At 36.2% G+C, this 21,410-nt stretch overlaps 6 protein-coding genes across 10 annotated transcripts; 2 read left to right on the forward strand and 4 right to left on the reverse strand.

Moving 5' to 3' along the window:
• Positions 1-20: 20 nt before the first annotated feature.
• Positions 21-3,255, reverse strand: LOC110857622. The gene is made up of 5 exons (XM_022106222.2): positions 3,163-3,255; positions 1,041-1,213; positions 690-968; positions 432-617; positions 21-337 (listed from the first exon to the last, which is right to left on the reverse strand). Exons 2-5 carry the CDS (start codon positions 1,086-1,088, stop codon positions 131-133), a joined length of 720 nt encoding a protein of 239 aa, XP_021961914.1. The 5' UTR covers positions 1,089-1,213; positions 3,163-3,255; the 3' UTR covers positions 21-130.
• On the reverse strand, positions 3,073-4,462 carry LOC110857620 (host cell factor 2). Its single transcript, XM_035858219.1, has 5 exons — positions 3,812-4,462; positions 3,572-3,709; positions 3,326-3,521; positions 3,163-3,255; positions 3,073-3,077 (listed from the first exon to the last, which is right to left on the reverse strand). Exons 1-5 carry the CDS (start codon positions 4,460-4,462, stop codon positions 3,073-3,075), a joined length of 1,083 nt encoding a protein of 360 aa, XP_035714112.1.
• LOC110857662 lies at positions 4,326-8,757 on the reverse strand. 3 transcript variants are annotated; one of them, XM_035857996.1, is made up of 7 exons: positions 8,599-8,757; positions 8,298-8,498; positions 7,256-8,152; positions 6,695-7,157; positions 6,493-6,623; positions 6,325-6,416; positions 4,326-4,491 (listed from the first exon to the last, which is right to left on the reverse strand). In XM_035857996.1, exons 2-7 carry the CDS (start codon positions 8,337-8,339, stop codon positions 4,473-4,475), a joined length of 1,644 nt encoding a protein of 547 aa, XP_035713889.1. In that variant the 5' UTR covers positions 8,340-8,498; positions 8,599-8,757; the 3' UTR covers positions 4,326-4,472. The 3 variants fall into 3 exon arrangements, with proteins under 3 accessions (XP_035713889.1, XP_035713888.1, XP_035713890.1); XM_035857995.1 differs by lacking the exon at positions 4,326-4,491 and adding an exon at positions 4,593-4,989; XM_035857997.1 differs by lacking the exon at positions 4,326-4,491 and adding an exon at positions 6,150-6,194.
• A 3,130-nt stretch (positions 8,758-11,887) lies between these two features.
• On the forward strand, positions 11,888-14,431 carry LOC110857560 (filamin-A). 2 transcript variants are annotated; one of them, XR_002548691.2, is made up of 4 exons: positions 11,888-12,061; positions 12,127-12,222; positions 12,390-12,483; positions 13,673-14,431. XR_002548691.2 is itself a non-coding variant. In XM_022106150.2 (3 exons), exons 2-3 carry the CDS (start codon positions 12,432-12,434, stop codon positions 13,891-13,893), a joined length of 273 nt encoding a protein of 90 aa, XP_021961842.1. In that variant the 5' UTR covers positions 11,890-12,222; positions 12,390-12,431; the 3' UTR covers positions 13,894-14,431. The 2 variants fall into 2 exon arrangements, 1 of the variants encoding a protein (XP_021961842.1); XM_022106150.2 differs by having other exon boundaries at positions 11,890-12,222.
• A 386-nt stretch (positions 14,432-14,817) lies between these two features.
• On the reverse strand, positions 14,818-17,210 carry LOC110857623. 2 transcript variants are annotated; one of them, XR_002548693.2, is made up of 5 exons: positions 16,163-17,210; positions 15,959-16,092; positions 15,778-15,884; positions 15,408-15,708; positions 14,818-15,330 (listed from the first exon to the last, which is right to left on the reverse strand). XR_002548693.2 is itself a non-coding variant. In XM_022106223.2 (4 exons), the coding sequence occupies exons 1-4, from the start codon at positions 16,380-16,382 to the stop codon at positions 15,492-15,494; spliced, it is 678 nt and encodes a 225-aa protein (XP_021961915.1). In that variant the 5' UTR covers positions 16,383-17,209; the 3' UTR covers positions 14,859-15,491. The 2 variants fall into 2 exon arrangements, 1 of the variants encoding a protein (XP_021961915.1); XM_022106223.2 differs by having other exon boundaries at positions 14,859-15,708; positions 16,163-17,209.
• A 417-nt stretch (positions 17,211-17,627) lies between these two features.
• LOC110857832 lies at positions 17,628-20,873 on the forward strand. Its single transcript, XM_022106442.2, has 8 exons — positions 17,628-17,888; positions 17,977-18,063; positions 18,163-18,304; positions 18,401-18,644; positions 18,724-19,129; positions 19,210-20,056; positions 20,122-20,276; positions 20,360-20,873. Exons 2-8 carry the CDS (start codon positions 17,998-18,000, stop codon positions 20,615-20,617), a joined length of 2,118 nt encoding a protein of 705 aa, XP_021962134.1. The 5' UTR covers positions 17,628-17,888; positions 17,977-17,997; the 3' UTR covers positions 20,618-20,873.
• Positions 20,874-21,410: the final 537 nt, after the last annotated feature.

The raw sequence follows: 21,410 nt of genomic DNA on the forward strand, positions 1-21,410 counted from the left end.
ATCCAAGTATTAAACCTAATTTTGCATTTTTCACTTTAATAGTCAGACTTATTAATAGGAGGTCAGATCAGAATATAAATCCACGTAATTCTCAAAGAACTTTAGTCATACATACAAATATTTAGTCAATTTATCCCTTAAAAATATTATCCTGCTCCAACATCACTCTAATTTTTGCAAGTACCTCTTCTTTTAACTCTTCGATGACTTCGGTCTGGACCTGCGTCATGATTTCCTTTGCCATCTTGGTAATCAATTTCGGAGGAAATTTAGTCTGCGATGCTGCGTTCACAGCTTCTGGCTCATCCACTGTGTTGCCAGCATAGTCAGCAATCGCCTTTAAATACATGTACACAAATTAAATTGAACGAATTTTTTGCTTTATCACCTCATTATACACCATCTATTAAATATATACCGAAAATGCGTACCTCAACTACATTTTCATCCTCAATATCCGCAAATGCCAATTCCTTCTCTTTAATCTCCAGAATTCTTGTCACGCAAAACTCCTCCAATTTCGTTGCTTTGAATCGCTTCGCCGTCAAGTGCAGAGCGTGAAATTCTTCTCGTGTAGCATTTTCCGACAGAGCTTTCACATCGCCAAAATGCATAAACTGAAATTTTTTGTAAATTTATTAATTTTGTAAACATATATTTTGTAAGTTAGCATGATTTTGTTTAATTACTTCAATCATCCTTTTAAACTGGTCAATGTCCACGTGCTTAAATCCAGTGTTCTCGTTCAAGATGGCGTACCAGTTTCCACTCTTGACGGCCAATGTCATCTGTGATTCCATGATTGTTTTCAAAACTTCCGAACCCTGTGCGATACAGTTCGACTCGATGAATTCGTAATTCTCACGTTGCAAGTAATCGCCAATGATAAAAATAAAGTTGGCCTGCGTTCCGAATGAGCAGCTCGTACTTTCAGGCTCGTAGAGGAAGGAACGGCAGAATACTTTCGTCTGAAATAAAATTCATGAGAAATTTTTGAAATTACTCATTACATTGAATTTGCTAAAAAACATTTAACTTACAAGATATGGCATCAACTTTACAGCCTTTTGATCTCCAGAGTAAGCCATAATTAGTTGGGAATATGGTCGTTTAAAATTTTTGTAAGTTAAATATTTAAATGCTGCGGTGAGTGGGTAAATATTTGAGGCTTAAAAGGCGGACAGATCCGTGACTGGAATGGTACAAGGGACGACTAAGGGAAAAAATTAAATGCGTACTGGATAAAAATGTATGGGTTAAAAGGGTACTCTAAATTTGAGTGGCTCAAGCAGTGGGGGATCTGCCCAAATCAACTTTCCAATTTATATTTAACCATAGTGAGAGACAAAACAATGACATTTTGGAAACACTTGGAAAGAATGTCATATTAAAATATAAGGTATATTTTCTAGTTGTGTGTGGATAAACCTCATTTTGCTAAATGTTTCACAGTTGACAGTTACACCAAATGTACAAAATACTAAAGGGAGGGCAGCCTGGTGGATACGAATTTGGCCTTGAATAACCCCGGAACGGTTTGTCGTAGTGGGTCAAAATTTTGAACAGAAGAGCATGTTATCCTCAGATAGTTGTGTGCAAAAATTCAACTCTCTACTTTCAAAAATGCCTCCCCCACAGCCCCCAGAAGTTGAGACACTCGTTTCAACTTTTTCCAAACTCCGTCTAAAAAATTCGGTCCCCACAGAAAGATTTTCTTTTCATCTATCCGAACTCAAACAAGTCGATTTGACTTATATCAGGGGATTGTATAGGTATTTCACTATTCCAAATGATTTTTATCCCCAATCTAGGTTCAAGGTCATTTGCATAATCTTGGGTCAACTTTGCCGTCTGGGAGGACGCTCCGTCATGATGAAAAATCACCTTAATTATTATTTTACCGTGCAAATTAGGAAAATTGTATTCTAAAAGTGGTTTCAGTACAAGGTCCACATAATACTTCGAAGATTCCTTCACTTTTTGGGGGACTTTGATAAGTGGGAGGACACCACGACAGGACATTGCACCCACGACCATCAACTGTTTAAAAAAGTTCTCCTCACTGAAAAGCACCAAATTTCTTGAATTTTTTTTCGGCATTTGTCGTGTAGTAAGCTCTTCGAACCCAATTAGTAACTTGTAGGGAAAATAGTTCTTCGTCAATTGTCACCAATAGCTCACTTCTATTCCTCAACAGAATATTCAAATAAAATTGTTTGCAAACACGGGCGAGATTTTTTCTGGAACTATTTGAAATGACTGTCTCAGCTTCTGGGGGCTGTGGGGCAGGCATTTTTCAAAGTAGAAGGCTGAAATTTTGCACACAACTATCTGAGGATAACATGCTCGTCTGTTCAAAGTTTTGACCCGCTACGACAAACCGTTCCGGGGTTATTCAAGGTCAAATTCGTATCCACCAGGCCGCCCTCCCTTTGGTACATACGGCATATGTAAACTGCTATTGCGAGCAGTCTTGTACTGTAATGTAAAACCAACTATAACTATAAGTATTCAAAATATGCGTATACAAAGGGGATTCATTATTCCTCCGTACCATTAGTATCGTAAAATAGCTTACAAAGAAAAAAACAAGGGGTCAAGCTTCGTAAGCTTAGTAACGTGATTTTTGGGTGACAAAATCCTTCGACGCTTACAAAATCTTGTAACCGGCGTAACTTATTTTACGATACGAAGAATGATAAGGACACGAAGGAACAATTAATCCCCTCATATGTCATAGTTTGCAATAAATTAATAAAATTGAATGTTGATAAAGCGACTTAGTAAAAAAAATATTTTCAAGGATAACCGCATTTTATGAAATTGTTCGGTTTTATCTGTCTAATTTTAATTATAAATAAAGTTATTCCTTTATTTGTCAATGAGTTCAAAATTTATAATCAAGATCTTGAATATAAAAATAAAATAATATTGCTCAAGAGCAATGGATAAGCCATTTTGTGACTATAATGCCTGCATGTAATTCACTCGGTTTTGGGACTGAAATCGACGCAAACTCATAACGGATTATAGGTAGCTTCTAAACTAGGGAGAGAAAAAATCAAAGCTAAGCTATTCTAAAAACAATTAGAGACCACTAATTCAATACAATAAAAAACTAGTCAGAAATACTAGAAATACTATGTAGATTAGATGACTAACTTCTAGCCTTGATGTCGCTTTTGCGCTTTTTTATGCGTCCTCCAAGTGAAGGTTGTGGCTCAGCAGTACGCTTGATAGTTAAAATGGCCGATTCTGAAATATTAAGATACTAATAATACTAGGAACAGCCAGAATTAAATTATATCTTAGAAAACAAAAATACCTGGTTGGAGCCACCGAACTTGCGTCACTGGACCATATCCTTTCTCGTTTTTCGCCACAATACGAAATAAAATCGCCGGTTGCGTGTTCATGAAAATATAAGCTGAGGCAAGAGAGATATTCTGAACAATGCAATAGTTGAAAGTGCCACAATAAACTTGAAGAAATGAGAGAGATCTTCCAGCCTTTCTATCCACCTAAGATAAAGACAATTAAAATACAAATATGACAAATTTTAATGAAAAACAAATTTAGGAAGGCCTTGCTTCATGGAGATTCCTTGATCCGAGATAGACACAATACTCGAGAGTTTCGCCGTTTCTTGAAGGGTCCCATGAAATCCGTGCTCCTTCCGCTTCCTTGGAAATCGTGATGCATGTTGGCGCTAAAGGAAATCCAGGCACACCAGTTTTATAGGGGCCGGACTGAAAATACAAAATATTTTAGTCTACAGAATCTATCAAATAATGCATGCATAGGTACAAACCTCAGTCCACGGACCCCGACCATATTTGGTAATTGCGGCAATTCGAAACTTGTACTTTGTCCCGGGTTCCAGTTGGACACATTTCTTGCCCAACTCCGAATCTTGTTCCAGGTCCGCGTCTGGGGCCTGACTAGAAATCTGTCCATTGACGAGGAAGTATTGTGTTACTCGGCAAAAGTTAAATTTCGTGTAAACCACGTCACACCATCCATCCTCGTTTTCTTCGTCTTTTGGTGTTTCAGATGTGACGACTGTTGCCTGATTTGGAGCAACAACAGCGACTGGCGGCGAATTGGTGATATCATTTTGACCTGAGAGCGTACTCACTCCCGACGATGATGACGGCGATGCAAGCAAGTTGAAGAGATCCGCATCCTTTAAAAATTGAAGATTGTGTGGAATTGAATACCCGTGGTCAAATTCGTGAGACGGGATTGGATGATTGCTCCCATCAGCAGGAGAGTCTTCAATATTTGAATCCAAGGCGTCGAATGGACTGGGACAAGAGTCAAACAGGGAAAAGTCCAATTGGTCTACATTTCCTAATTCTGGCCAAGCTTCATCAGAAGATTCAAATAATTTAACCGTTTCGTTGCCTGGTTCAGTATTAGTCTTCACACTTTTCTCATTTTCTTCTCGTGCTAAGAGCATCCAAAACTCGTCATCCATTATGGTAATGCCTAGAATTTAATTAGTAATTACAGATAAATTTAATGGTTAATAAATTAAAGTGTGTGGAATCCACACTGTATCATACAGTTATTCAAATGAAAAATTTACCAGATTACTTCACACTATAGCAGGTCAGATTATTAAGTATGTATATAGATTTAATTAACCAATTATTATAAAGGAGTTAATTAAAATGAATGAAGCTGCTGCATATATTTTTTAATATTCTTGTAGACAGCAACAACGACGGAGAAGAACCGGGTTCCTGGTTGCCGCAAAGATTTTGTCTCACCTTCGCCAAATAACTTGCTCTTCGTCCACGTGCACTTTTCTCTTTTCATGAAATTTATTAAGATTATCTATAATTTTATTTAATAACTCACAACACAAGCAATATTGTATTGAAGGTACACTATGTGCTACATGATTTGCTGGCCGTTGTATTTCCTGTCTCCAATATGGATTGCACCGTGAAAGGGATGGAATGGTCAAAAATCATGCAGCATCTTAAATAATGATATCTTTGTTAGAGGCACTGATATATTTTTATGAAAAAAGAACACCATGCAATGCATTTCAACATTTTAATTTCAATGACTTTAGTGATTAAGATCCAGAGAAGTCGTACGTGGTGTATCTCACAAGGGAACCTTACGTACTGTCACCTCTCGATTTCCTTCCGAATAGCCTTAATCGATAGATAATTTAGTGAATCTTAAACTTTGTCATAGAACATGCGGTGCAAAATCACGTTTTCGCGAAATATTTGGCAAGAGCTAACCCAAAACGTGTATTTATCCAATGCTTTTTTTAACATAGCCAGCAGCTTTGTGAATGATGAAATGAAGTTTGTAGACTATAGATATAAAGATATATGTACAAACCGTCCGTAATTTCATGCTGGTCATGAATATGCAAAAAGTGATCTACATGTTTGAATTTTTTTGCATGTTGTATTTTTTAATGCAAATTTTCTTCATATTTGAATTTCTGCAGATTGGAAATTGTAAATTTTTGCAAAATGTCTTAAATCTGAATTTCATAATTATTTAATTCCGGCAAAATGTGAGTTTTTTAAGATTCAAATTTTTCTTATTGAACACAATTGAGAAAATTTTCAACAAATTAAGCTCAAAACATTGAAAAAATTGCAATATGCAGTTTGCAAAAAATTACAAATTATAATTTGCAAACAATTGCAATATTGTTTGCAAATTACAATTTGTAATTTGCAAATTGAAATTTGCAAAAAATTTACAAATTGTAATTTGCAAAACTTTGCAATTTGCCAAAAACGTGCAATATGTAAAAAATTTGAAATTTAAAATTTGCAAAAAAAAATCAAAAAAATTGCAAATATGAGGATCAACTTTTTGCATATCCAGGATCAGCATGAAATTACGGACGTTTTGTATATCTATAGTCTATAAACTTCATTTCATTAACAAAGCTGCGGGCTACATATGTTAAAAGCATTGGATAAATGCACGTTTTGGGTTAGCTCTTGCCAAATATTTTGCGAAAACGTGATTTTGCACCGCATGTTCTATGACAAAGTTTAAGATTCACTAAATTATCTATTGATTAAGGCTATTTGGAAGGAAATCAAGAGGTGACAGTACTTAAGGTTCCCTTGTCAGTAAAAAATTCTTATTTATTTAGACGGACTAAATAGAAAAATAACACACACACTATAAAACACTATAAGACACTATAAAAAATATGTAATATATTTTTTATTGTTGCATGCATATTATGCAACAATAAATTAACGTAATTAATTAATTAGTAATTAATTAATAAACAACATCCAATAAGCTTATTTACACTGTGATTTTTACTTCGCTTGCTGAACCCTTGTCCCTTCTAGCTTAATGGGGAGGTTGTGTTCCTTTATGAAGTCCATCATCTGGTTTAATGTGAGTTTAGTGACCTATTTGGGATATAAATTACTGAAATTTCATAGAATTCATTGGACATGATATGTAATAACGTCGTCACACACTTACCAGTAGTCCATGCATTATTACGGTAGGTATTGCAGCACAAGACAAGAATACAGCTTGCGTCCCTGGTAAGAAGTTTGATCGTCCGATCGATCCCGTTTTACTTTTAGCAATAATATGAAGAGTTTTAAGGCCTATGGAAAATTTAATGTTATATTTTAGTGTAATAAAAATTCTATTTAAAAAATAGACTGTCAGTAATCACCTCTCATTCGTGCCAAGCTTTCCACTGCTTCCCCAGCGTCGAATAATTTACACCTCAGCGTAACATGAACAATGGAATGGTCAAGCTGCCCAAAATTGTAGAAAATTTGAACCATCTCTTGGAAATTGTTCACCTTTTCGTGTGAAGTTAGGTTCCTCTTCTCCGGATAATGTGTTTCCAACTCGAGATTGATGACGTGAGGAAAAAGTGTCCGTACTCGAGAAATCAGATCAGGAGTAGGAGGAAGACAAATTCTAAGGGAGGTTATGTCATAATTTGTAGAGGACATGGATTCGAGTAGATCGACTAGAGCAGTTTCACATTTATGGGAGCTTCTTAACGCGACATTTTGCAGTTTAGGGAGTCGGTGTGAGTTTAAATTGTCCTTCATACCGAAAATGTTTACAGCGTGGACGAACAGTGAAGTCAATTTTGGGAGGCGTGGAAGGATGAAGAGAGATGCCTGCAAATAATTGGTCAGTATTATTAACTCAGCTAATTTATGACGTTTTTATGACTGATAAATTGTCAAATTTATGGAATAAAACTGCGAATATGTACCTTTGCGTGTGACTTATGTTGTCTTAGTTCGACATCTTCTTCAGGCAACCTTCCGAGGACAACTTTCACCACGGAATCCTTCACCTGATCCAACATTTGAACCACCTTGCCCCCTTTATAAGTTTCATCGTCTTGGTAGATTTCATGCGCCTGCGCCGGGTGAAGTTCATCTCTTACGTTAATCCCCAGTGGGAATCCATCATACTCGAAAACTTCCAGTTTTCTACATGTGCTCAAGTCCGGATAGAAATTATCCACTATCCTTAACTGAGTCAAATTTGGAGCGGAATTTATTAGCTTTTGAAACAAGTTGCGAAAATGAGGCATCGGCTTGTTTTTCCCATCGTCTCCTACCCAAAGGGACAACTTCTTTAGGGACGACCGAACAGGAAATGAAGGACATTGCCAAGTCATTAAATACTTCTCGAGGGGGTTAATGTCATCCTCTTCTTCGCGATAATCGAAGAAATAATCTTCCCCATATAAATCGAGGGAGATGGTGGTCAATTTAGCAAATGGGTAATTGGTCAAAGCCTCTGCAATTACTGGACACAGTTCATCCAACACTTGGAAATGGATTTCTTCAAGAGGCTCGTCTTGTATTCTGGATAAGAAAGAGCCAAGATTTTTCGACATACATTCAACACCTGTTATGTCTGAACATGTATCAGTATTGCAATCGTCAGATGCACAATCCACGTTGTAAGAAATATGGCGGACAAGTTTTCCATCGAGTGGGGGCATAGGGCCGAGAGAACAACAAGGAAATAGTTTATCCACAGCGAGAACCGACCTCCTCCCGAGGTGGGTGGTTCCCACCTCGTTCCAAGTTTGACAGACGAGGCGTGCTGTTTTCAATGATGGGAGAGGCAAAGCGTTAAAGATGACGTCCAGCACCTGTATTAGATTAGAATATTTCAAAATACTTAATCTCCACTTCACACTTTTACAAAAATTGTATACAAATCACCAAATTTAAGAATTTATAAATTGTAAGCTCTTTAAGTTTATAAAATTTATTGAATAGAAGAAAATTACGTACGAGAGGGATCGCCAATGCAATGTTTTGTGATTTGGGGTTCATCAGATCGACCTCCTCCACTTCTACGAGAAATTGCCATAAAAGGTGTCGCCATCATGTCAGATGAATTCATCGTCCCCTCTTCGATGCATGCTGGTAGTGCCATTTAGTATTTCGTGTTTTAAAGTCAATTATCCATATGAATTATGAACTAACTGCAAACTGAAAGGATTTAGATTATTTGTTAATATTAAGCTTGATATTTTCATGCCTGCATATGTACATGCATACTTAACTTATATATACTTTAAGTCCAACTTACCTTTAAATTTATGACACGAATTAAATATTAATTACAGAAGACTTTAAAAGTTGAAAGTAAAGAAATATTTAAAAAACCATGAATATTTTCCGTTTAAAAAAATTGGAAGTGTGAAAGAGCCAGTTGGTTGCCTCCACAAACTTTCTATGCTTTTCAATATGTACGCTATCGAAAAAAGGCCGGCAGGCAACTCTTATTCATGCAAATATAAATACTTGTTTGTAGCACCATTACTAGTGGTCTCAACGGTGCGGTTCGGTTCGGTTCTTGGAAGAACCGGTTTGGAACCGGGAACCAGAATTGAAGAACCGAAACAGAACCGAACTATTTTTAGCTGGAACCGAACCGGAACCGGACCAAACCGTGACCGAACCGGCGGTTCGGGTCAAACCGGTAGTATTATTAATATGCAATAAACAACAAACAATGATAATTCACGTGTTTCTGATGAAATTTCACATACAGCCAATAACTTATCTGTATTTAAACAAGCAAATTCTAACACATGTCAACAGCAAAACCACTTATGTATTGAAGTTAGAAAACAATTCCAAGTTTGGGGTGCAAGTGAATCAAGATTTCATTTCGGAAACATTGGGGGTGTAACCAAGTCAAAATTCTATTTTGGAAACTTTGGGGGTGAGACCAAATCAAAATTTCATTTTGGAAGCATTGGGGGTGTAACCAAATCAAAATTTCATTTTGGGAACTTTGGGCGTGTCATCAAGTCAAAATTTCGATTTGGAAACATTGGGGGTGTAACCAAGTCAAAATTTGATTTTGGGAACTTTGGGCGTGTCATCAAGTCAAAATTTCGATTTGGAAACATTGGGGGTGTAACCAAGTCAAAATTTGATTTTGGGAACTTTGGGCGTGTCATCAAGTCAAAATTTCGATTTGGAAACATTGGGGGTGTCACCAAGGCAAAATTTCATTTTGGGAACTTTAGAGGTGCGGCCACGTCAAAATTTCATTTTGGAAACTAGGTGTATTCGGGAAATTCGTAAAACTTTTTCAAAAATATGATTAACTTCGCTAATTGATTTATGTATGAAGTTCGGTTCACCCCGAACCGGTCGGTTCGGTTCGGTTCTCAAAGACTTGGAACCGGAACCGAACCGGTACTAAAAGTTTCGGTTCGGTTCGGTTCTCCGTATAAACCGGAACAGAACCGAGCCATCGGTTCCGGTTCGGTTCTATGAGAACCGAGAACCGTTGAGACCACTAACCATTACGCACATTCATATATATTTATGTTACTGATATTATTATAAATTTTTATAAAAATAACATTTCTCATTCTTATTTCATGATGACAGTACTTTCAATTTTCGCAAAAAGGTATGGAAATGAAAAGCCCAATTGAGACCTATAAAATTGAGTAATTAAATAATATTGAATGATATAATCTTATTTTCTGATGCATGTATGTATGTATCTGCACATGCATATGTACACACATATACACAGATGCATACATATGTATGCATGGACGCATGAACATACTAAAAATTTGTGCATATGTGCATGCACACACTTGCATTAAACTTTAGCTCGTGTAAATTCCATTTCATGAAAACTAAACGATACGAATCCAAGATTTCAACAAACAACGTAAGAAAGAACAATGAATTGGATTTCAGCTAATTGAATAATTAGTACAAATTAACTAAGCCAGTTAACTACCATGAAGAATGTTGGAACTTCTTGCTTGCAAATTTTTACTAATTAACCATTTTTTTCTGGATGAAATTCAATTCGCACTCCATCACCATCTGTAAATTTATCGATTGTGCAACAAGATCTGATTGATTTGTGACTTCCTCGCATACTTTATCAGAAAATGCAATTTGCATGCATTTCGTGCCAATTTTATACGATTTAGAACTCAATTCCTTCTCCAATTTTGCATTCCAAACTGTGCCAATAATAAAGATTTACAGATCTACATACGTCAATATATTTAATTATACTAAAAAAGTTACTAATCCACCAGCCATTTATTCATCAATTAAACCAAAATAAGTAATGGATCAATCAATTGCAAAGTATTTTGCGAAAAAAACTTTGCACATTTCATCTTACCCCGGCTCTAAAAAACTGTTCTTTTTCTCGTCTCATATTATCTTCTCTAAATTTCTTCAACTCTACAACCTCACACGTACATACATAGATATACATTACATTCCTCTGAGAAGAAAATAAATGAGGAGGATGAACAACTAAGACTTTTTGTTATCTTGTTTCGTTCCACATTCCGACTTTGTTTATCTTCTCGGAGTGAAATGATTTTAATTTTACTGTTTGGCCAAGTTTCTTCGCCGAGAGAGATGAATCTTGCCATGTACTTGATTACCTCGGGCAGCTGTGGTCTGTTCTTCTCCATGACAGCTACCATTCTCCTTAATTAGGAGACTTGTTCCTTCAAATTGGCAATAATTATGCAACGTTGGTATGGTTTCAATTTGGAGTATTAACATTTAAATGGCTTGACACTTTTTGTAATAGGCGACCTTATTGGAGCCATAACTCATAATGACACGCAGACACTGAATAATTTGCATAATGAGATAAATAATGATCACCATGCAAAAATTATTTGCAAAACTATTCGCAATAAATCTTTACAAGTAATATCTTTTCATTAAGCAATCCACGCATTTTCTGTGACAATATCCAAAAATGATCCCATTTTACCCCCAAAGTTAAAATTAACCAATCTTCTTATCATATACCCATCAGGTCACAAATTTGCATCAGATAACACTAAAAATCTTTTTAATTGCGCAATTCACACATTTTTCCCTCCCCGCACATGTTACTCATTTAATTTCATTACGATTCTATAAAATTAAATCTTTCCATTTGCATCTGTCGTCCCGGTAGAAAAAAATCTGCTAATATCATCACAAGATTGCAATCTAAGTAATCCAGCCCATGAAATGTGTAAATAAAATAGGAGAAAAATAAAAAACTGTATACGTACGTCTCAAAAAATCCGATATATTTACTTACATATACCAGACCCTCCTCCATCCAAACACTTATTTACAATCCCAACTATCTGATCAAGTGGAAAATGACGCAAAACCATGCAACCAACATTATATATTTTTCTCCTTTGTTCATTCATTTCATGCTGGAAACGTTGTTTATCTATGCATCCCAGAGTTGAAGATGTTAAGTAAAGTTTTTGCGAAACATAAGTAAAGTATAAACCTGTCGTCCACGTATACATGCAAACGCAGGCAGGAAGCCAACATATAAATATGAGAACAAGGCAGAGGAACGGCATCATAAATATTTCTATAGTGGGAGTGTGAGCGTGTGACTATTTGTAACCGCCGTGGCTTCCGTTCGTTTACTTTTCCTTCGGGGATAAATACTCCAAACGACGAAGAAGAAAGACGGCGACCAGGTTATTTTTAATTTCGACGCGGAACACGAAACAATCACAATAAACGTAAGCAACTGGACCAGTTGTTTTGTTATAAATTATTCAATTCGTTACAAGAATTCGGAATACAGAGAGACGCAAAGAAGAAGAAGAGTTGAGAGAACATTTCATAACAAGAAAAAGAGCGAGAAAGTTGGACCCCGTTTCGCACAGATTGTTACAATCAGGTAAATCATTGAGTAAATTTGGCATACCTACATAAATCTTAATTACGGGAAATATTGCAAAAACCCATTAGAAAAATTGCACATTAGTTTCCCTTCTTTTTTTCGATTTCATTTTACCCCAAAAAAGAAACATTGATTGCTTTAACATCGTTTACATTTTTTTGCAGATAAAATAATCCCCGAGAAATTTATTACGTCTCATCACCACGATGGCAGAACTGATTTCCGTTGAAGGTGACGCCTTGCATAACGGAGTTGCAAGTACGTAATCTCTCCATGAATCATATCATTTGCAAACATTTTTATTGCTATTTTCATCCTCCAAGCGTAAATTGTTGCGTCCTTGCGGAATGTTTTCCTTCGTAAAAAATGTGCATATCACATATCTCATTTTTTCCATTAAAAAAGTCAAAATAGAAAATAAATTGCAGATTTAGTTTGTCATCATTGATCAATCAGCACGTTTTAAGAGAAGAGTTAAAATAGACAGGATTGCCCAGCGGAGATACGATACGATACATTTCATCACATTTATGACTCATATTTTGTTTCCGCCGTAGAAAAAAAAAGTTTGTCGTCGTGCACCCACAACAAGAAAAGAGAGGAAATACTTAAGTACATATGTATGAATGTATGAATGTAGGTGCTACTACGTACGTACGTACATACGTATTTATTTATGGTGGAAGCTTAATGTGCAAAAAATAGGAAGAGAGCCAACATGCTAATAATAAACATATGCAAATCTTAAAAACTTGAATCTCAGTAAAGTATGAAGAGGACAGATGAAGAGCAAGGCAGCAGCAGCTTTTCGAAAGTCTTTCCCCTGGACTGGAACAAGCGCAAATTAGACGGGCACAGTTTGCTTTGGCTGGTTATGTGAAGACATATTGCTCAATTTGTACTTGTCAGTGACACTCGGAAGAAAAGGGGTTCGAAAGAGATGTAGAAAACACAAAGTCAGTTTTGGTTGGGTGGTGTTGAGTGAAATTGGATGTGGAAGATTGAGCCAGAGGTGTTTTTATGATGGGTATTTTGAAAGAAATGTGCAAAGAGAATAAGAATTTTTTGCATATGTAGATAAATGGGTCGCGAATTTCGGATAGATTACAGTGACTGCATTTTTCGAGAAATATGCATGCTATTCAAGGCACAGATAAATACCTTGTAAACATGATACATAAATCTTCACAGTTCATGAAAGGGTAGGAGACATGCAGCACATTTGCAAACTGTGCAAATTTCACTTACTTAAACTGTTAACACTATGTATTTACATCATTAAAATTAAGATCGGGTTACACTTGACTCCTTGGTAACTTGCGCCAATGTTATGTTAAAATTTAACTATGGTGCTAAGCAGTGCGGTATAAACAGACTTTTACTTGCGAGTTTTCAAAAATTTGTCACCTTTTTGATAAAAATGTCCTCTCCTTGCCTATTTTTCCAGCCGGGCCCAACACATTCTCCATCAACATGGCCGGCATGAACAACTCCAAACTAGTCGTGGCATTCACCGGGCCGGCCAAACCGCAAGTCATGCTGGCCTCCGAGAAGGGGGGCAATATTAAGTGCACATATTCGAAAGCGGTGGAAGGCGAGTATCAGATGAGCGTGACCTTTGACGACGATCACATTGAGGGCTCCCCCTTCACCGTCGTGGTCAAGTAAACCACCAAGGATGAGGTAAAACGGAAAGGGAAAAAATACGGAAAATTGGTTGTGTTCACTAATACCGATCAGATCTGAAAAATTATTCAAAATGAGAGCTTTTATTAACTAAAAATTTAATTACTACACACAATCTGGAGAAAGTGGGAGAAGAAGTTAAAAATGAAATGAAAACACAGATTTAGTAAAAAGTTATAGAAATTTCATTTGAGAGCTCATTACACTATTTGTTCCTCTTATCCACGCACCATTACCTGCCTATGTACATATCTTGGGTGTACATATAAGTATTTGCATGGATCAAGTCTTGTCCTTATTTACATAATTATGTATTTATAAACCTAAACAGTATTTATTGTTATCGATGAGTATGTATTGGCGGATTTAAAATTATAAAGTGATTGGTCTCCTTTAATTAAAATTCATGATTCGTTCTCATTTAAAAAAAATGTTAAGTTATTAACGTCGTGTTTCGTTAATGTTATGATTCCTCTGTTTGTTTTGTTTGTAAATAAATATGTGAGAGTAAAAAAGTGAATGATTCTTTTTTACATGTTTTAAAATTCTTGCATTCTATTGCGCAGTGAAGTTTGAGAATATATCGTGGCTGAATTTATGATAGATAGCCGATGAATATGGCGATGAATGTCGGAGTGAGAAAATCCACCTGGATGACATTAAATGTTTTGACCTCGTCAAACTTAAGCGATTGACGCAGTTGGGGTGAGATTCACATGCTGTGCGAGTCAACGGAGGATGAGACGTACATAAAATTACGTTGACATGCTGGTGGTAAAAAATTTTAGCAAAATAAAATTTATGTACACTCGGATTTGAAACTTACAACCTCAGACTGTAAATACATGCCTTTACATATATTATTTACTTCGGGTGGCTTTTACGTCACTCGCTGAGCTGTTTTTGTGTATTAAAATGAGTCATCTTTATTTGGACGACTTATTTAAGGCAATAGCCTCGTCATGTGTTCGTTGGAGAATAGCAATTAATTATCATCATAAGTAGATTGATTACGAAATTACGATATCACCTCAGTTAATTAGTACTATATTTTATGATTTGATTGGTATTTGTTATTTAAGCTAACAATACTACAACAAGTGCTACATTTTGCATACAACCTTTGCAATGAATGTCTTTCTCAAAAATCTGGCATCCATTATTTTTTTTATGTTAGCCCGAATTGCATTTAATTTTAGTAAACTCGTACATAATTTAAGAAATACAAAATTTTAAGAAATGGTAGATTTGCTTGCCTTAATATATGTCAGTCTATTTCATGTCTATGTATTTCATGCATGCACGAAGAAACAAGGTAAGTATGATGTTGGACCCAGTCGTCACTCGTCAGTTCTGACCGACTCTGGCTGGATTGCATTGTGATTTCAAAAAATTTGGGTAATCTCGAATAAGGTCGTACTGGTTAAAAAATAATAAAAAATATAAAGAAAGTATGCAGCAAAAATTCGTAAAAAATGCACGCAAATTATATTTACATGAATATATATGTCTTTGTGTCAAGCCTTTAGCACTGTTGATTAATAAACACAAATTGATTATTTCATTCGTCGTATAGTGGTTTAGCGAGCCTTGAGTCCTTGGGTAGTTGTTCCTTGTGTAGTTCCTTGTGTAGTTGTGCCTTGAGTTGTTCCAATAGTTGTACCTTGAGTAGTTGTACCCTGTGTAGTTGTTCCTTGAGTAGTCGTTCCTTGAGTAGTCGTTCCTTGAGTAGTTGTGCCTTGAGTAGTTGTTCCTTGAGTAGTTGGACTCGGCGTTGGTGTCGTTGGTCCAATACCACTAAAATAATCGTCACAATTTACATAAACCATTTTGTAATTTTTTTATAAAAATCAAAAAGTGTCCTACACAATGTCGATGAATGCGCTAACACAGATCTCCAAAAGCTGGTTATCCGTATGGGTTATATATCCACGGAATTCGACAGTTTGTCCTGCCAAAATGTCGTTTGGAACCTGAAAAATAGGAAACGCATGTATAAGTGGGTGGTACATATGAATAGGTTCAAATTATCCGAAACATCACATACCATCGTGTACTTGGCCGTGTAGAGGTATCCAGGCTGAACAGATGACCCCTGCAGCTCGGTGTCAATGATGATCATACAGAAGCCGGTAGTAGTGCAGACTTCTACACGAAGGTTCAACGATGGAGCGGCTGAGCCTGGTAGAAATGAACAAGTATTGACATTTCAGGTCACACTTTTAAAGGTCACACACTTGACTTGACTTACTTGGCATGAAATCATTCTCGCATTCGTAAACTCGACCAGGGGTAAGACTGCATCTTCCTTCACAACCGCTAATCCTCAGTTGGCGTTGCGTCCCAACGCCTCCACATCGCGTGGTATCGACCACGCCTAAAATTCCCACATTTCTGCCATTTTTCAGACCGGTGGGAGTGGCGGAAACTGCGGCCAGCAGAAATGAGACTGCAATGATGATTGACTTCATATTTTTTAGTTGGACTTTTTGAGGGGATCGATTTAGCTTCGGCTTGATCGAGAATACGAATATTACTGAGTTACATAAACTTTGGTTTCATTTTTATATGAAAATGTCGTCCCGTTATCATGACATAGAAGTAAATAAATAAATCCCTCCAGATCCGAGGAGACAAGTTGATCCCTCTTGGAAGGTTTTTAATCATGATTTGGCAGCATGATTTTTCATAAACACGTACATAAATCTAATTAATATATTAAATACCCTTGTTGTTTGAGGTGTGTTGTGTGTAGTTTCGTTTCCCAGTGATAAGTCTATTGATATTGATCTATGTAGTTCCCCTTATTCCACTTAAGTACAAATCATTGAATTCGTGGAGAAAATACGTCAGCCTTGTCACATTCCCACATTTCAATGATCATTACTTCTGTAGATAAAGTTTGACAATGCCATTTTTTATGCGAAATACACTTGGGAATGGTATTACTTGCGTCAGCCACAGACAATATCTGCAAGAGTCATGGATATTCCAAAAAACAAACAATTTCAGGGCAAATAAGTAATTGGGTTAGTGAGTTGATGGGATTAATTACAGTTGAGGGGATTAATTGTAATTGATGTGTGCGTAATTGGCCCTAGAAATGAGTGAAGGATTTCTGAGCAAGAATGAACGCTGACGTTTGACGCAGTAGATAAGATTGCAATAATGCCTTGCACGACCTGGGTTTACAACAAATACATGGTCAAGCATCAAACGGAAAGTTATGCTGGACAGGGAAGGGCTCGAGTTTGTTTGGGCGATAAGCATGCTAATTTATTAGTTTATAATATCTTGCTTTATGAATTCTTCCAGTTATGTATGCATGAAACGCAAAATTTGCCATGCGTGCACATAGTTTTGAACTTAATATAATTAAAATATAAATTGGATTGTTTTTAATTAGGGTAATATTTTGTAACACAGACTCTTCCATAGGTAAAAAAATTGGCTTTCATTATTCGCAGCTTAATCCATGTTCAATTTTCAGACAAGTATAAAATTGTTGGTTTTCGTGCAACGATTTGTTTTACTTTGTACATCTCAATGTTGATAACTGCTGTAACTATATACTATAATTATTCTGGGAGCATGTATTCAAAAATCATTACTCGAGGAAGGATGCATTTTTCAAATTCGTCTCGTCCACCAGATTCACAAGATCTTGAGGAGTTTTTATAGATAAAAGTTAAAAAATGCATTTCCGGGGGTGGATAAGCTGGTAAGATATTTTCTACCTTTGGTAGATTTACAACTGTACCTTAGGCACTCCCACAAAGATTTGGGTCTAAAATTTTTGTGATGTGAGATTCATAAAGAATTTAACACATTTGTTGTTTATCATCTTGCCCCATAGACAAATTGGCAGTGAGGAAGGGCAAAACTCGGACGAAACACTTCCATCAAACAGATGACAGTAAATTGGAAGAATCAATTTTAGTTTGTAAACAGAGTTGACAGTCCTCAATTAATTAAGGGTAAGTAATTTATCAATTTTAATTGTTAATAACACGATTATTAACATAATTAAATTAATTTGATTCCCTTTTGTATACTTGATTTCAGCTTTCGAGACTCGTTACAACTATGGACTCGTTTTTGTATTTTGACGATATCAATGATCCCGCCCTGAATCCTATGCTAATTCCTGTGGTAATGTAATTTACGAGATAACGAACCAGAGTAGCGTGTTGATAAATAAATGTGTTCTCGCTATTTTAACTTTGTTTTTAAATATTTGCATTGTTCTAGGTGGCCCACATGATTCTTGACTATCTTCCCCCTATCGATTTACTATCATGCCGAGGGGTCTGTTCCCTTTGGAAAAAAGTGGCAAATTCACTGCTTGTAGACCAACTTGACCAGCTTCCTCCAGTAACTTTTAAAATAACATGTAAAAAATAATTAACTTAAATGCAACCCATACAAAGTTATTACATCTACTATCACAACCTGCAATATATATGCAATATATATTATATTCTTCTAGCCTTGTCTATAAGGAATCCTGACCGCTCCGTTAGGTCCATCAGGAAGAGCAATGTCCCCGAGTACCTCGATTATTTAGATCCTGAGGATGATGATGCCATCGAGGGTGAATACCCCTTCCAATTCTCGAGCTTTTACTTTAACATGATTTCCCTCAAGAGTTCAAGCATTCAAGATTTTCTCACAGTATTTGGAAATCACATTATAAAGCTGAAGCTCAATTTGGATTCTTTACCGCGCAAGACGTAAATTAAAATTAAAAATTTGTATTTAGTCACTAAACATAATTTAATTCATCTAATTAATTGTTATATTTACTACTAGGCGATCAGTAGGAGAAGTACAAGACTGCATTGATACCAATTTTTCAGATTCTGCATCTGGCATTGATTCAGAAGCAATAACAGAGTACGACCCACAAGGTGACAAATTCTGCGATTCGGAAACCTTCAGACGACTCCTGCTCGAACAGTGTACAAATCTGCAACACTTAGTAATCCTCGGTCTCCCGATGAATGTGGCTGCTAAAGGTTTCCTCAGAGATGACGATTTCGAGGAACCCACGCAAATTGAAAGTATTAAAATTTACCACAAAAGCGGACGGCTGACATATTCTTCTAGTTTTGTTAGACATTTGGTTACCATATGTCCAAACTTGGAAAGTATGGGATTCCACTCGAATTTTTTTAGTGGAAACTACTTTACAGACTATGATCGCATATTCTGCAAGGCTAGTTAATAATTATTGATTTCAAAATAATTACTAGTTACATAATTTTGTTTCTAATGGACAATTATACACAATTTTAGGCTTTACCTTGGATCGAGAACCCAGTGTTCCTGACCGATATCACACTTTCATTTACATCTCGAGAAACACTCGACCTCCTGCTCGATCGAAAGACTGAATTATCCCTGAAACGATTAAGCCTGGGCTTAATTACGACAAATTTTGCCTTGTTGGAGGATAGATTAATCGAATTTTTAGAAGAGCAGAAAGACAGTTTAGAATATTTATCCTTCGGTGCCGCCAAGATGAAGAAGTGGTATGACGGCGCAATGTGCTTTGTACATCATCAGAGGGGTTGCAAAATATGCCTTCGAACCGGAGACCGTATCCGATTTCCGGACTGTATGCCTAAATTGAAAGTCTTGGAGTTAACGGTGCCAATCAACCGGGCAAAAAATTTTACAAGAATAATGGTGCCAAGGATCAATTTAAGGGAACAATTTCCCTCCTTGGAAGCTCTCTGGTTGCCAGAGTCATGCTCAAATAATTCAAACAATGGACTCACATTCTTCACGACAGGGAATGAAGAACGACACGAACAACTGGAGTGGTTACAGTTCAAAGGACGGATCAACGAGGCCACAATGATTCAAATTGGAACACTTTTCCCACACTTGAAAGTTCTACATCTTGGTTTCCAATTACTTCCAGTTTTACAGAAGATTTGGTCCTTTGCTTCCCCCTGCTTGGAAGAGTTAATCATTTCCTTGGGTTGGAACAAGCAGAAAGTTTTTGTCCCACTACATGGCGAAACACCCAGTATCGACTCCTTGTTCACCGGATATACTAAGGAACAACTGCATTACATAAAACAAGATGGAAAATTCGAATTGAGGCCAATCTTGCCATCAATCACCAATTTGAAAAGTAGGCTATAAATGACTTATGTAAATGCAAATTTGAGCCTTTTTATGACGATTTTCTCATTTCAGATTTAAAACGACTTACAATCTGGAACGAGAGCTGTGAAAATTGCGCAAATTGTGCCTATGTGAGAATGGATGACTTTGTGAGTGATATCAGTGTCAAGTTTGCCTTTGAAAAGCTTAAAAAGTTGGAATTTTTGCACGTGGACAAAGAGCATCAGGTATTTAAGTAATTATAAAATAAGTAGTAACTTATTCTTTGCATAAGGCTAATTAGAAAACCTTGATTTTATTTTTGAAAAAGATCTCCAAAGTGGGAAGAAGAATCCTCCGCGAGACGATGGGCTTCTCTGAGGTGAAACTTTCGGGTCAAAAAGACAAGATGAGCGCAGACTGCTCGGATCGGATCGAGATGACCAAAATTGAATCTTTTGCTCAACTTCATCCATATTATGGACGCATCCAGAGAGAACTGCGGGCTGGAATTCCTCCCAGATACGAAAAGAAAGACGAAGATTTTGATGTTCAGAGCTACGAGGAGAAATCAGAGTCGGGCTGGTAGATACATGCTTAGATGTTGATAATTTATTTAGTTATTGACCTTTTGATAAGTATTACATATTAAATACATATTGCAATTACAATATAAGAGTTAGATGCTTAGAGTAGACAGAGATTTTAACTGTTTGTCAATGTTAAATCTTATTAATTAACAATTTCGTTTTACTTGCATATACTACATTTTCAGGAATATGCATTGTAATTTTTTAAAAACATTGGAATAAACTTGAACCGTTGGCAATCTTTTGAGACATGTACATATGTATGCACAATGCTTTATCATTTACAAGTCTGAATCGTTAAAAAATGAGTTATATCCAAAACTCGAGATGAAGGAGTTACGCTAATTTTGAATAGCAAAATAACTTACGCATATCTTTCATCACCATCGTCATCACATCTCCTCACAATGTGGCACGGCCATTGAATTCAATATGTATGTACGTACACATATAGTATTTAGGTTTATAAATCACCATGCACGGTGAAAGTTCCGGACTGCGATAATACACCATGGCACAGACGTTATTTCAGAGTACATATTTTTTATATTCGATTAGCTACACAAACAATTATTTATAAATGCAATATTATACATTTTGTAAACAAATTTCATATCTGCATATATACTATACATACGACTTGCATGCGAAATTGTAACTGAAACCAGACGTGCATATATTATGTTTTGTATGTATATACATGTATGTACGTACATACATACCATGGATGTACATATAATAACAGATACATATATATGTAAATATGTATGTATGCATCTATTTATGCATGGT

This window comes from Folsomia candida, unplaced genomic scaffold (assembly GCF_002217175.1).
Source record: "Folsomia candida strain VU population unplaced genomic scaffold, ASM221717v1 Fcan01_Sc019, whole genome shotgun sequence".
Taxonomy (NCBI): Eukaryota; Metazoa; Arthropoda; class Collembola; order Entomobryomorpha; family Isotomidae; genus Folsomia; species Folsomia candida.